We start from the raw sequence: 13020 nt of genomic DNA on the forward strand, positions 1-13020 counted from the left end.
TAGGTTCAAATGATCTATAACATTATTTCAAGGTATATCGAGGGGGGGGGGGGGGGGGGGGGGGAGAATCAGGTTTCCCCTGATATTCTAGTCAGTATTCATTCCTCAAGTATCACTGCTATGTTGAACTAGCTGATGACACATTTACAATAGTGAGTCCACTTCAAAAGTATTAAAGTGGCTCAAGGGCACTTTGAACATCAAGAGGCTGTCCAAGCACTATAGAAATGTATGCTCTTTCTTTAATCTGACATATAGTGTGGATTCAATGATGTGTCTTAATTTGTCCTCCATTATCATTATTGAGTACTTTGTATACTCAAACATACAGAAAGCTCTATATTTAAAACATATTTCCTGCATCCTCACACAAGAAAGCAAAACACAGAATACTGTAGCTTTACATTAATAAATACCCGAGAGATTACAACAACTTGACAACAAACTAGTGAATAAATTATAGATAAGCTTAACCAATCTGTTCAAATGATACAACTATTGTGCAGCTGAGTCTTCTAGCCTTCATACAAGTCTGATTTTGTATATAATTTTAAATCAACCTGTTCAGACATGTTTTAACACCTCCCAGACAGGTGGGGCCTGAACTCAGACCTTCTAGCCCAATTATAGAGCCACAGCACAATAAATAAGCTTATAACTCTGACTTCAAAGCACAAACTTAATGATATTCTGAAGTGAATTTATTCAGATTCTAGGTTTTGTTATCTTTACACCTCTCCCTTCCCTACTTAGTGACAGTAATTAAAAGAAAAGATACATTAAATTCAAACTAACAAGTCTGATTTTATACATTTTTTAAAAATCAACATGATCAAGCATATAAGACAACCTCTGAGGCAGGTCACACTTGAACCCAAGCTTTATGGATCTACTCAGAAACTGGATTCATGGAGATGTACAGCACGGAAACAGGCCTTTCAGTCAAACTCTTCCATGCCAATCAGTTATCCTAGCCTAATTTAGTCCCATTTGCTAGCACTTGACTCATCCCTCTAAACCCTTCCTATTCATATACCCATCCAGATGCTTTTTAAAATATTGTAATTGTACCAGCCTCCACCACTTCCTCTGGCAGCTCATTCCATACACACATCACCCTCTGCACAAAAAAGTTGCCTCCTTAGGTCTCTTTTATATCTTTCCCCTCTCACCCTAAACTTATGCCCTCTCGTCCTGGACACCTCCACCCCAGGGAAAAGACTTTGTCTCTTTATCCTATCCATGCCCCTCATGATTTTATAAACCTCCATAAAAGGTCACTCCTCAGTATCCGACGCTCCAAGGAAAACAGCCCCAGCCTATTCAGCCTCTCCCTTTAGCTCAAATCCTCCAACCCTGGCAACATCCTTGTAAATCTTTTCTGAACTCTTTCAAGTTTCACAATATCCTTCCAATAGGAAGAAAACCAGAATTGCACGTAATATTCCAAAGTGGCCTAGCCAATGTCCTGTACAGCCATAACATGACATCCCAACTCCTATACTCCTATACTCAATGCTCTGACCAAAAGGAAAGCATACCAAACGCCTTCTTCACTATCCTATCTACCTGCAACTCTACTTCTCCAAGGAGAACAGCTAATTTCTCTGATCTCTCTTCTGACTTGCTTATTGAGGGTGGACAAACTTTGGGGATTCAGAAGATGAATTCTTTGTTCTGAATTCTGTGTTTGACCTGCAGCTCTAGTTACAATTTCTAGGTAGCTGGTTCTGTTTAGATTCTGGTCAATAATAAAACTTCAGATGTTGATTGTGAAGATTCAGCAATAGTAATGCCATTGAATATCAATGAGAGATGGTTAGATTTTTTTCTTGTTGGAAATAGTCAACGCCTAGCACTTCTCTGGCATGAATATTGCTATGTGAATGGAGACTGCCTCAACTCTATCTTGGCCTTGCAGTTCTGCAGATACGGTATTAAGAAACCAGAGATACATCTGACACTGACCAAAACCCAAGCCTTTACTTCACAGCAACCAAATCAATATTTTTCCAAAAACACCAAATTTACAAAAGGTCTACTGACCACAGTCTCTATGGTCCTCAGAAAGATTTTGCTGACTTCTATGTATATAACATTTCACAGATTATGTGAGTTGTTGACAGTAATTGTCCACCTAGGAAATTCTGTGTCACTGGCCATGGGTTCTGGGGTCCTTGTGTGGTTGATGAACCTGATCCCAAAGCCGCATCGCTAACCACATATTTGATAAGTGTTTCGGGAGGTGAAAGAGGTCCTTAGCCCTGCGATCACTGGCATTTCTGTCTCCAGTTCATTTTCTATACTTCCTCTTGCCAATGAGTATTGTTAAATAATTATGTCCCTTCACACAAGTTTCTCCCACGCATCGACATGAATAGTGTATTTCATGAGGGAAGCCTTCAGGACATCTTTGAAATTTTTCTATTGCCATCTTCTAGAGTGCCTTCCTTGAGCTGGGCAAGGCTGATTTGCTATGGTAGTTGTAATTCAGGCTTCCTAAACATATGGCTGGCCCAACAGACTTGATTATGGTCACAATGTAGGTGCTATTAGCTTCTTCAAGGACACTGACATCAGTATACCTGACCTCCCAACTGATGCAGAGTATTTGTCTCAGAGTTGATGGTACTTCTTAAAGACACTTCCATCCTGCCACAAGTCCATCAAGTTTGATTTTATGTTTGCTTATTCACTTCTCATGATGCTTTGAAATTAAGTCATACAGCCTGCTGAACATTGCTGGCTGAATCCTGTTACTCTAGTATCCTATAGGATAAGAACAATCCAATTCCTTTCCATTACTATAAATCACTTCTGCCCACAGTCATATTCATAACTCCCTCCATCTTCATCTCAAATTCCATAAGAAGTCTATGCATTCTTCCTAATGTCCAAACTGTTTTCATCCTGTCACTGTCTCTGCCCATGCAGTAGACAATTCAGTTTTTCTTCCTTCTCCTCTTGAGTTGCCTTCAAATTTTTTTCTACAATCCACACTAAGTCTTAATTAGCCTCTCAATATCTTCAAATATTTAATATTTCCCAAAAACTCCCACACGCAACTTCTTAAATCTCTACATTTCCTATATTTACAAAATCTTGTTAAGGCATTATAAAATACAAAGGGAAAAACTATTCTGGCTTGTAAAAGGATCAAGACTGAGATAATACAGATTTAAAGTATTTTCAAACATAGCAAATTGGATACAAGAAAAATACCTTTTCATACAATGAGTAGTTTGAGTCTCTAATATACTGTCTGGAAAGCATGGTGTCAGCAGATTCAATTAAGGCATTCAAGAGGACACTAAATCATTACTGAATAGAAACAATGAACAAGTGTACAGGTAAAAGACAAGAAAATGGCAGTAAGTCATCATGCTTATTTCGAGAGCCAGTGCAAACATGATGGGTGATGTCTGCCTTCTGAACTGCAACACCTCTGTATTAACATCAGCTAACTATACCCTTGGAGTCCAGCCAGTCATTTCCTGATCAGGACCAAGACAGTTCCAGTCAAGAGTACAGAGCTTGCATCATTCTCCAATCTCTCTATAGCTTTCTGTTAACCATTCTATTTCACTCTGCCTTGCATGGAACTGCTCATTAGCTGCTAACCCTAGACTCTAAGTCTCCTCTCTCCTCAAAGAGCTCTTCTAACATTGTTTGGTTTGCCTCAGTAACCCTCTACAGGCAATCATTCAATGACATTTACAAACATAGGAACAGCTTCTACATGACTATCAAAGACAGCCATATTTATCTCTATCAATGACCATCTGGGAGAACTTGAACAAAAGATTTTATGCCTTTTGTACACAGTCTGAGCTTTTAGTCCAAAGGAATGAAAACTTAAAACACTTATACAGCTGCAGAATTGAATTAGTGAATAAAAGTTTAAATTATAAAGTTTGCCACAAATTAAATCATAAGTTTTAATTTTATTCATTAAGTGATTTATGATTTTTGTCATCTCCTTATTCCCTTGTTCTTCAACAACGTATAGGGTAAGGAATGTTGCTTCTAGTGCTGACCAATATTCCTGACTTCCACGATGAGCGAAACAGAATCAGCATGGAAGATTATCAGTGGAGTTTAGTTTTAGTGTGAAAAAGATTTTCTATCAAATTATAGTGCAAACTGATTTACATATTTAAAGTCATTGCTCAGTTTCAACGTAAGTGGTGGAAAAACATTGGGGAGAGCAGCTGCAAGTTTCCAGACTGCTAAGAAATCAGGAAAAATGCCTTTCAGCAATTTATACAGAATCCTTTAAAATCTTTGAACCTTGCACACCAAATGTACATATATGATCCATTTAAAAATAGTAAACCGCCTAATACAAATAACTTTCTAGAGGGTCAATGTGGACTTGCTGGGCCAAATGGCCTGTTTCCAAATGGTAGGGATTCTATGCACTCCTTCAAATTAATCACTAGCAAGGATGAAACATCTATGATATTATCTAACTGGTCACTTTAACTGGATATATTAACATACTGTAATTAGTAATTTGTAATGCAAAGTCCTGGATGAATAATCTGAAGAAATACTCTATATTTGTTACCTGAGCTGCTGTATCCCTTTACTTCATATTTATTGTATCAATTATATTTTACTTGGCATGTTAAAATTACTTTACAGCATTAAAGCTAACTCTTATAGTGTACTTAACATTGTAAATATCAAGGCATTCCACATGACACCAAGCCATATGAAAAAGTTCAGAATAACAAAGGTCAGATCTAAGCTCTACTGTCTTGCAACATCCAGTTGCGAATGATAATAGACGTCCTATCAAATAACCAGAGGTGGTAGCTCTACAATTATCTCTATTTAATAACGGGAGACCAGGACATCGTTCCAAAACTAACCACAGCCTCATCTGTACTGCTACAAACATTGACACCTACCAACTATGTTCTGTCCACAAAAAGCAAGAGAAATTCAACCTGACTGATCACTCAAACAAAAGCAGAAATTGCTGCAAAAACTCAGCAGGTCTGGCAATATCTATGGAGAGAAAGCAGAGTTAACATTTCAGGTCCAGTGACCCTTCTTCAGAACTGATGGTGTCTAGGAAAAGGTCACTATTTATGCAGAAGATGGGATGAAGGGATGGGGTAGAAATAAATGATAGGTAGAGATCGAGCCCAAAGAATGAAAAACAGATGGACTAGGTAAAGGTCAGCCTGGGAGAACCAATAACTGCTACTGGAAACTATTAGTAGCTGACAATGGGTTGTGTATGGCAGCAATCCACATGATGACAAGGTTTGGAGTACAGAAGTAGGGGTAAGACATGGGGGAAGGTGCTCAAGACCTAAAATTGTTGAACTTGACATTTCACCTTCTGGACAATTCCCAAGCGGAAAATGAGGTGCTGTTCTTCCAGCTTCATTGGAGCACTGCAGCAAACCAGAGACAAATGTTGGCCAGGCAACACTGTCAAACATTGGCCATAGAACACAGTGGTTTGTTGAAGTGGCAGGCAATTGGAAGCTCAGTGTCAATCCTGAACACAGAATTGAAGTGTTCTGCAAAGCGGTCACATTGTCTGTGCTTCGTTTTCCTAACGGAGGGGAGACCACGTTATGAGCAGCAACTACAGTAGATAGATTAAGTGAAGTGCAGGTAAAGCATTACTTCACATGGAAGGTGTGTTTGGGTTCTTGGATAGTGAGGGAGGAGGAAGTAAATGCACAAGTGTATTACTTCACATCAATTTACTCTTGGTCATTAGCAATGTAAATCGAAGAGGAGAGTATGACCAAGCAGCAGTTACATAGCAATGACTCACCTACTTTCACAGTTTGGGTTCTACCAAGGCCACATTACAGCCTTGATCAAAACATCGATGATAGAATTGAACTCAAGAGATGCGAGTAATTGTTTTGATAAAATGGGAGCATTTGACAGAGTGTGGCATCCAAGGAGCCCTAACAAAACCGAAGTCAGTTCAAATCATGGGAAAGTTTTATTGGTATGTAAACACCCTCCACCATAGATGTAGGCAGCAATGTGTACTGTACGCAAGATGATCTGCAGCATTTCACCAAACCACATTTGACAGCACCTTATGCAAGCAGATGAGCTTTATCACCTGTTATGACAAGACCAGTGGATCCACAGATAATCCACCAGCTGAAAGATCCCCTACAAGTCACTAACCATCCTGATTTCTTATTTATTTGTCACATACATTTGAAATGATATAGTGAAGTGTTTTGTTGCCATGTGAGTTACAACAAGAGTAAAAGGAAATAAAGTAAAATAGAGCTCAACTTCTATACAAGGGGTCAACAAACACAGCTACATGCCTTTTAAAAGATCTCTGCAAGTTCCAGGCAGCGCCACCACCATTACCGAAAACCTGCTGTGCCCCTGATGTGGGCCTACTAGAGCTAGGAAACCTCTTTCAGGTATTGCTTGGAACTACTTTACAGTTTGTTCAAAAGCTTTGGATCCCATTAATAGCACTGTGGATGCAATTACGCCAAATGGGCTGTTTACAAAGATCACTCACCATCACTTTCTCAAAAGGAATTAGGGATAGATGATTGGTAAATACTGGCATTGTCACAAACACCCACACATTGTGAGAAAGAGTAAATAATTTTAAAAATATATACTGCCTTGACTGAACTCATGACATCCTAAAACTCTTTATAGGAAAAACAAGTACTTTTGAAACGTAATATTTGTTATCACGCAGGAATCTAGCGTTCAATTTGTATACAGCAAACTCCCACAAACAACCATGTGACAATGACTTCTTTAAGTCTTACGGCATGAAGATTAAAGAATGGCCGTGACACAGCATTTTTTGATGTTCTTCTGAGAAAGGAGACAGTTCCTCAACTTAATGTCACATCAGAATGATAGAATTTCCAACATTTCGACACTTCCTCAGTACTGCACTGGAGCGTCAGTCTAAAATTTGTGCTCAAGCCTCTGGAGTGAGCTTTGAACCCACAACCTGAAGGAGACATGTTATCATTGCTCATACAGAAGAATATATTAAGGCAAGTGACCCCAAAAAAGCTTGGTTCAAAGAGAAAAGGTCTTTAAGCATACTTTAAGGGGGAGAAAACATCAGAGTTAGAGGGGTTTTAAGGACAGAATTTCAGAGCTCAGCACTTAGGAAGCTGTAAAGTTCATGAAAATGGGAATTTACAGGAGGCCATAATTACATGGGCACAGACACCTCAGAGGGTAGGATGGGAGATTAGAGAGTTAAGGAGGACAAGGCTTTGGAGACACTTGAAGACAATGATGAGATATTTAAAACTGACGTATTTCCAAAACAGGAGTCAAACTACAGGAGCAATGGGTAAACAGAACTGCATGTTAATATTGAAACAAAGTTTGTGGAGGTGAGAAATGGGAGAAGTCTAGAACGTCAAATGAAGAGGTAACATATGCATGGACAGTGGTTTCAGAAGAAGACAAACTGAGGTTGAATTGGAGATTGGACACATTATGGAAGTGGAAGTAAGCAGCCTTGTTGATGGAGTCAACATACAGTCAGAAGCTCATTTCAGGATTAAACAGACTTCCAAGATTGCAGTCAGCCAATTCTCAATCCATGCTATTACCATGCTCCTAAAGCCATGGCCCTTGACTTATTTAGCAGCCTCCTGTCTGGCACCTTGTCAAAGGCCTTCTGGAAATCCAAAAGGATCATGTCCACTAGCTCTCCTTTGTCTAACTTGTTTATTACCTCCTCAAAAACATCTAACAGACTTGTCAGATATGACTTTACCTTGACAAAGTCATGCCGATTCAGCCCTGTTTTACGAGTATTCCACAATCTCCTTAAAAACAGACTTTAAAATATTACCAATGACCATGGTAGGCTAACAGGCTAATAATTCCTTGTCTCTGCCTCTCTCACTTTAAACATTAGCCATTTTCCAATCCTCTTGACTCCTCTGTGACTCTGGTACTGATCTTTCAGGAATCACCGATGTGACCACTATCTCCTTCGGAACCCTGGTGCATAGTCCACCTGGTGTGAGTGATTTATTCACCTTCAGGCCTTTCAGCTTCCCCAGCACATTCTCCATAATGATGGCCATGTCACTCACCTTTGCCCCTGACTCAAAGTTCTGATATGCTACCAATGTTTTCTACCATGAAGACTGATAAAAAATAGTACCTATTCATTTCTTCCAACATTTCTTCGTTCTCCATTACTACTTCCACAGCCTCATTTTCCAGCAGGCCAGTTTTTACTCTTACCTTTCATATATCTAAAAAAGGTTTTTGCAATCCTCTTTTACAGTACTAGCTGGCTTACCTCATTTTCTTCCCCCTCCACTGCTTTTTTTTTAAAAATAGTTATCCTCTGCTAGCTTTTAAAAGGGTTCCCAATTCACTGGCTTTGCATTAGTCTTCACTGCGTTGAATGATTTTTCCTTTTGCTTTTATGCTGTCCCTGACTTTCCTTGTCAGCCGTGATAGCCATGCCTTCCCCTCCGTATGTTTCTTCTTCTTTGGGATGCATTTCTGCTTGCCTCCCAAATTACTCCTAGAAAATTGGAGCTGTAGTGGACAGTGAAGAAGGTTACCTCAGATTATAACAGGATTTTGACCAGATGGGCCAATGGGCTGAGTAGTGGCAGATGAAGTTTAATTCAGATAAATGTGAGGTGCTGCATTTTAGGAAAGCAAATCTTAGCAGGATTAATGGTAAGGTCCTAGGGAGTGTTGCTGAACAAAGAGACCTTGGAGTGCAGGTTCATAGCTCCTTGAAAGTAGAGTCGCAGGTAGATAGGATAGCGAAGGTGGCATTTGGTATGCTTTCCTTTATTGGTCACAGTATTGAGTACAGGAGTTGGGAGGTCATGTTGCGGCTGTACAGGACATTGGTTAGGCCACTGTTGGAATATTGCGTGCAATTCTGGTCTCCTTCCTATCGGAAAAAGATGTTGTGAAACTTGAAAGGGTTCAGAAAAGATTTACAAGGATGTTGCCAGGGTTGGAGGATTTGAGCTATAGGGAGAGGCTGAACAGGCTGGGGCTATTTTCCCAAGAGCATCGGAGGTTTACAAAGTCATGAGGGGTATGGATAGGATAAATAAACAGTCTTTTCCCAGGGGTCGGGGAGTCCAGAACTGGAGGGCATAGGTTTAGGGTGAGAGGGGAAAGATATAAAAGAGACCTAAGGGGCAACATTTTCACAGAGGGTGGTACATGTATGGAATGAGCTGCTAGAGGAAATGCTGGAGGCTGGTAGAACTGTAACATTTAAAAGGCATTTCGATGGATATATGAATAGGAAAGGTTTGGAGGGATATGGGCTGGGTGCTGGCAGGTGAGACTAGATTGGGTTGGGATATCTGGTCGGCGTGGACAGGTTAGACTGAAGGGTCTGTTTCTATGCTGTACATCTCTCTGACTGCTGCCATTGCTGATCCATCAACCTTCCTGATTTCTACCAATCAATTCTAGCCAGCTCCTTCATCATACCTTTGTCGTTCCCATAATTGTAACACTGTTACATCTGATTCAAACTTCTCCCTCTCAAACTGCAGGGAGATTTCCATCTTAATTGTGATCACTGCCCTCGAGGGGTTCCTTTTTCTTAAGCTCTGTAATGAAGTCTACCTCATTACAGATCACCAAATCGAGAACTGCCTGTTCCTTAGCAGGCTCTACCAAAAGCTTTTCCAAACAATGACCTCAGATATACAGAAATTCCTTTTCCTGGGATCTGCTACCAACCTGATTTTCTCCGTCCACCCACATTCTTATCTCTGATGATTACTGTAACAGCATCTTTCTTACATGCTTTTTCTATCTCCTGATTTATTTTCAGCTCCACATCCTGAGTACTGTTAAGAGATCGATACAAGACTCCCATCAGTCCTTTCTCTTTTGCTGTTCCTTAATTCTACTCACAGAATCCATACCGCCTGACCCTACATCGCTTCTTGCTGTCTTTCATTTCTTACGAACAGGTCAATCCCATTCCCTCTGTCCATTTCCCTGTATTTTCAATAGGTCACATATCCTTGGATATTTAGTTCCCAGCTCTGATCCCCTTGCAACCATATTACTACGATACCCATAACACTCAAATTGGCAAGACCAATCTGTTGTTTCAAGCTCACTTACCTTTTTGCATATACTGCATGTATTTAAGTACAACACCCTCAGTCCTACATTGTGTCCCCTTCTGGAAACTTTAACATTGCCTGAGTCCTAATTTCACAAGTTCCAAATCAGTTATAGATAAAATCATGAAGAATGATAATTAGAAATGTTTCATTTTGATTATTGCTAAGTTGCAGATCAAAATTGTATAGTACTTAGGAGCAAGAGTAGCCCTCCAAACCTGCTCCATAATTCAAACATATCCTGCCTGTTCTGGTTGTGCTCCCAACAGTCTTCAAATCTGCCTCCATAACCCTTGATTCCTTTTGTTATCAAAAATGCTATTAACTCAACCTTGAATACATTCAATAGCACAGCTTCTCCTGGTCTCTGGGGAAAGAGAATTTCACAAACAATGCTTTTAGAGAAAAATAAAATCTGCTCATTGCTAATATAATTAGAGGACTGTCAAATGCTATATTAGATGTGATACATGCTTATTAAGACTCAAGTCTGCCACCAAGATTTCTATTCATATTTAGCTTATATCAATAGGATTAAAGTTTCTTCTCACAGATGTAACATGAAAAGAAACTTAGCGGACTTGACGTGACAAGGCCATAGGTAAAGATCTACAGCACAAATTAACACTTATTCCAGACAGTTCCTCACAAATACAGCTGCTGCAGAGACAAAAATAAGGCATACTGGTGCAGTCGTAAGTCAATTACCACAGCAAAACCTTTACTCTGCATCTGGGTTGTATTAAACAAAAAAGCTTTCAATTAACAAAATTTTGCTCAGTAACGTGATACCTATCCCTAAGGGGAAGTAAAATTGTTATGATAAAGAACACAGCGCTCACTTTGCCATAATTTTACTGAAAGATTCAGTTTTAGAGTAAATTAAATAGTCCCTTTGATTATCTATTGTTGCCATCCATTGTAGATATCAGACAGTAAAAAATAAATAGTTTTACAACCCATGGCAGGTATTTTATTGTAAAGAGACACCAATTTATCTGTCATGAGATCAAAACTGGTCCAGTCAGTGCCCATAAAAGTAACAAGTGAATATACTATTAAAAAGCAGATCGCTTTAAAAGCGATTTTTTTTAAAAAACTGAAACCTGACAAGCAAATACAATCAATTAACCCTGCCTGACAACGATATTTAATGGGACAAAAATCAAGCTCATCAACCGTTTTGGTTGAAGGAACATTTACATTCTGCACATAATAAGCCAATTTTACACAACTGACACTTTTTTTTTAAGAGAGATATTTGAAAATGCTGGGACCAATCTACTGTACACCACGATCGAATTAAGCAGTCACTCTGCACCCGCGAACGTAGAATGCAAGAACAGGCCTCAAATACCAACAACACTTGGTTTCCTAAACTGACAGATCTGCTCATCCGTCTGTTCAACGGATCGTGATTTAGATGGGGGGAAAAAAAAAGTTTGCCTGCCCGGTGCAGAGGGGAAAAAAAAAATAATTTCCAGACTTCGAAAAAAATTGCACAAGTCAAGAGAATCAAAATTTACAAGATAAACCAGGAGCATATGAAATAGTGAAAACAAAGGAATTCATGCAGTGGAGGAATGAGTTATGATCTGTCAGACACGATCAACAGCTGTAGGCCCCAATCCTACACCGCAGAGCCTGCCCCTGGAAAGAGGTGAGTTATTTCATTGAAAGAGAGCGAGGTTACAGGAGCCATTGGTGCCGCTGCTTGGTGTTTCTGCTGAGAGTGGACTTGGCAGTGGCCTGGGCCCCTGAAACATGCGGCTCCTGAGCAGCGGGGCCCAGCCGCAGGAGTTCTCCTGACTTTCACTGAAAATTCCTTGCGATGCATCCCTTCATTTTTGCTTTACCTTTGTTTTGAACCTCGTTGAAGCGTCGCTGGCTACGGTCGAAAGACGACAACCAACATCGATAAGGAGGGAGTAACGAGGAGGCGGCCGACAGGAGAACGCTGCCGCCGCTGGAGAGGCTGCACCATTCACGCGCATGCGCGGCTCCCTCTTCTTTCCCCCCGCCCATGAAAACGGGGCGGGTCCCATTAAGCCGCGCCCACCAACGCGACGGAGCGCATGCGCGGCATCGTAACGTTTTCCCCCCCACTGCTTTCGCCGTGTCGCGGCACATCCGAAGGCGCGCGTGCGCAGCTCCCCATTGTCGCGGGAACCGCCGGCTCCGCTCTGGACACCGCCCCCATCGCCCGAGTCGGCGCGCACGCGCGTCTGCAAGGTCGCGGGGCGGGCGGCCGAGTTTGCACATCCAAGGGTGCGTGCGCAAGCGCGGGCCCCATAGACCAGGCGGACCGTCAACAGGGAGTCTGCGCCGTTCTCGCCGTGCCCATACCATTACACCCAGAGCCCCGCCGAAATGGCGAGTGAGCAGCCAATCAGGACGGTGAGAGCCCGACGGGGCGTGGCTACTGTCAGTGAACTGCTACATTGTTGCCGGTGTTTATGGCGCATGCGATGTGCGGAGTAGGAAGTTCGGGCTTAATGCAGGTTACTCTCTCACTGTAGGAGCTGCTCACCGGAGCTTATAGTGAGTCGGGTGGCAAGGTGGTTAACACTACAGCCTCACAGCACCAGGGTCCCAGCTTCGATTCCAGCCTTGGGCGACTGTTTGTGTGGAGTTTGCACATTCTCCCCGTGTCTGCCTGGGTTTCCTCCGGGTGCTCCGGTTTCCTCCCATAGTCCAAGGATGTGCAGGTTAGGTGAATTGTCCATAGTGTTCAGGGATGTGTAGGTTAGGTGTATTACTTGGTTAAATACAGGATAATAGGGTAGGGGAAATGATCTGGGTGGGTTACTGTTCCAGGATCGGTGTGGACCAGTTGGACTGAAGGATCTGTTTCCACACTGTAGCAGTTCTATGATTTATGGAGAGAGAGAGA

General features: G+C 41.3%; 1 protein-coding gene across 1 annotated transcript in view; it reads right to left on the reverse strand.

The window, feature by feature from the left end:
- LOC140466857 (transcriptional regulator QRICH1-like) overlaps nucleotides 1-12432 on the reverse strand; it is a 38918-nt gene extending 26486 nt beyond the window's left edge. The window contains exon 1 of the mRNA XM_072562591.1: nucleotides 11984-12432. Coding sequence (XP_072418692.1) covers nucleotides 11984-12172 — 189 coding nt within the window. The 5' untranslated portion in view covers nucleotides 12173-12432. The remainder of the gene's footprint in view (nucleotides 1-11983) is intronic.
- Nucleotides 12433-13020: the final 588 nt, after the last annotated feature.

This window comes from Chiloscyllium punctatum, chromosome 44, assembly GCF_047496795.1.
Source record: "Chiloscyllium punctatum isolate Juve2018m chromosome 44, sChiPun1.3, whole genome shotgun sequence".
In the NCBI taxonomy this organism is placed as follows: domain Eukaryota; kingdom Metazoa; phylum Chordata; class Chondrichthyes; order Orectolobiformes; family Hemiscylliidae; genus Chiloscyllium; species Chiloscyllium punctatum.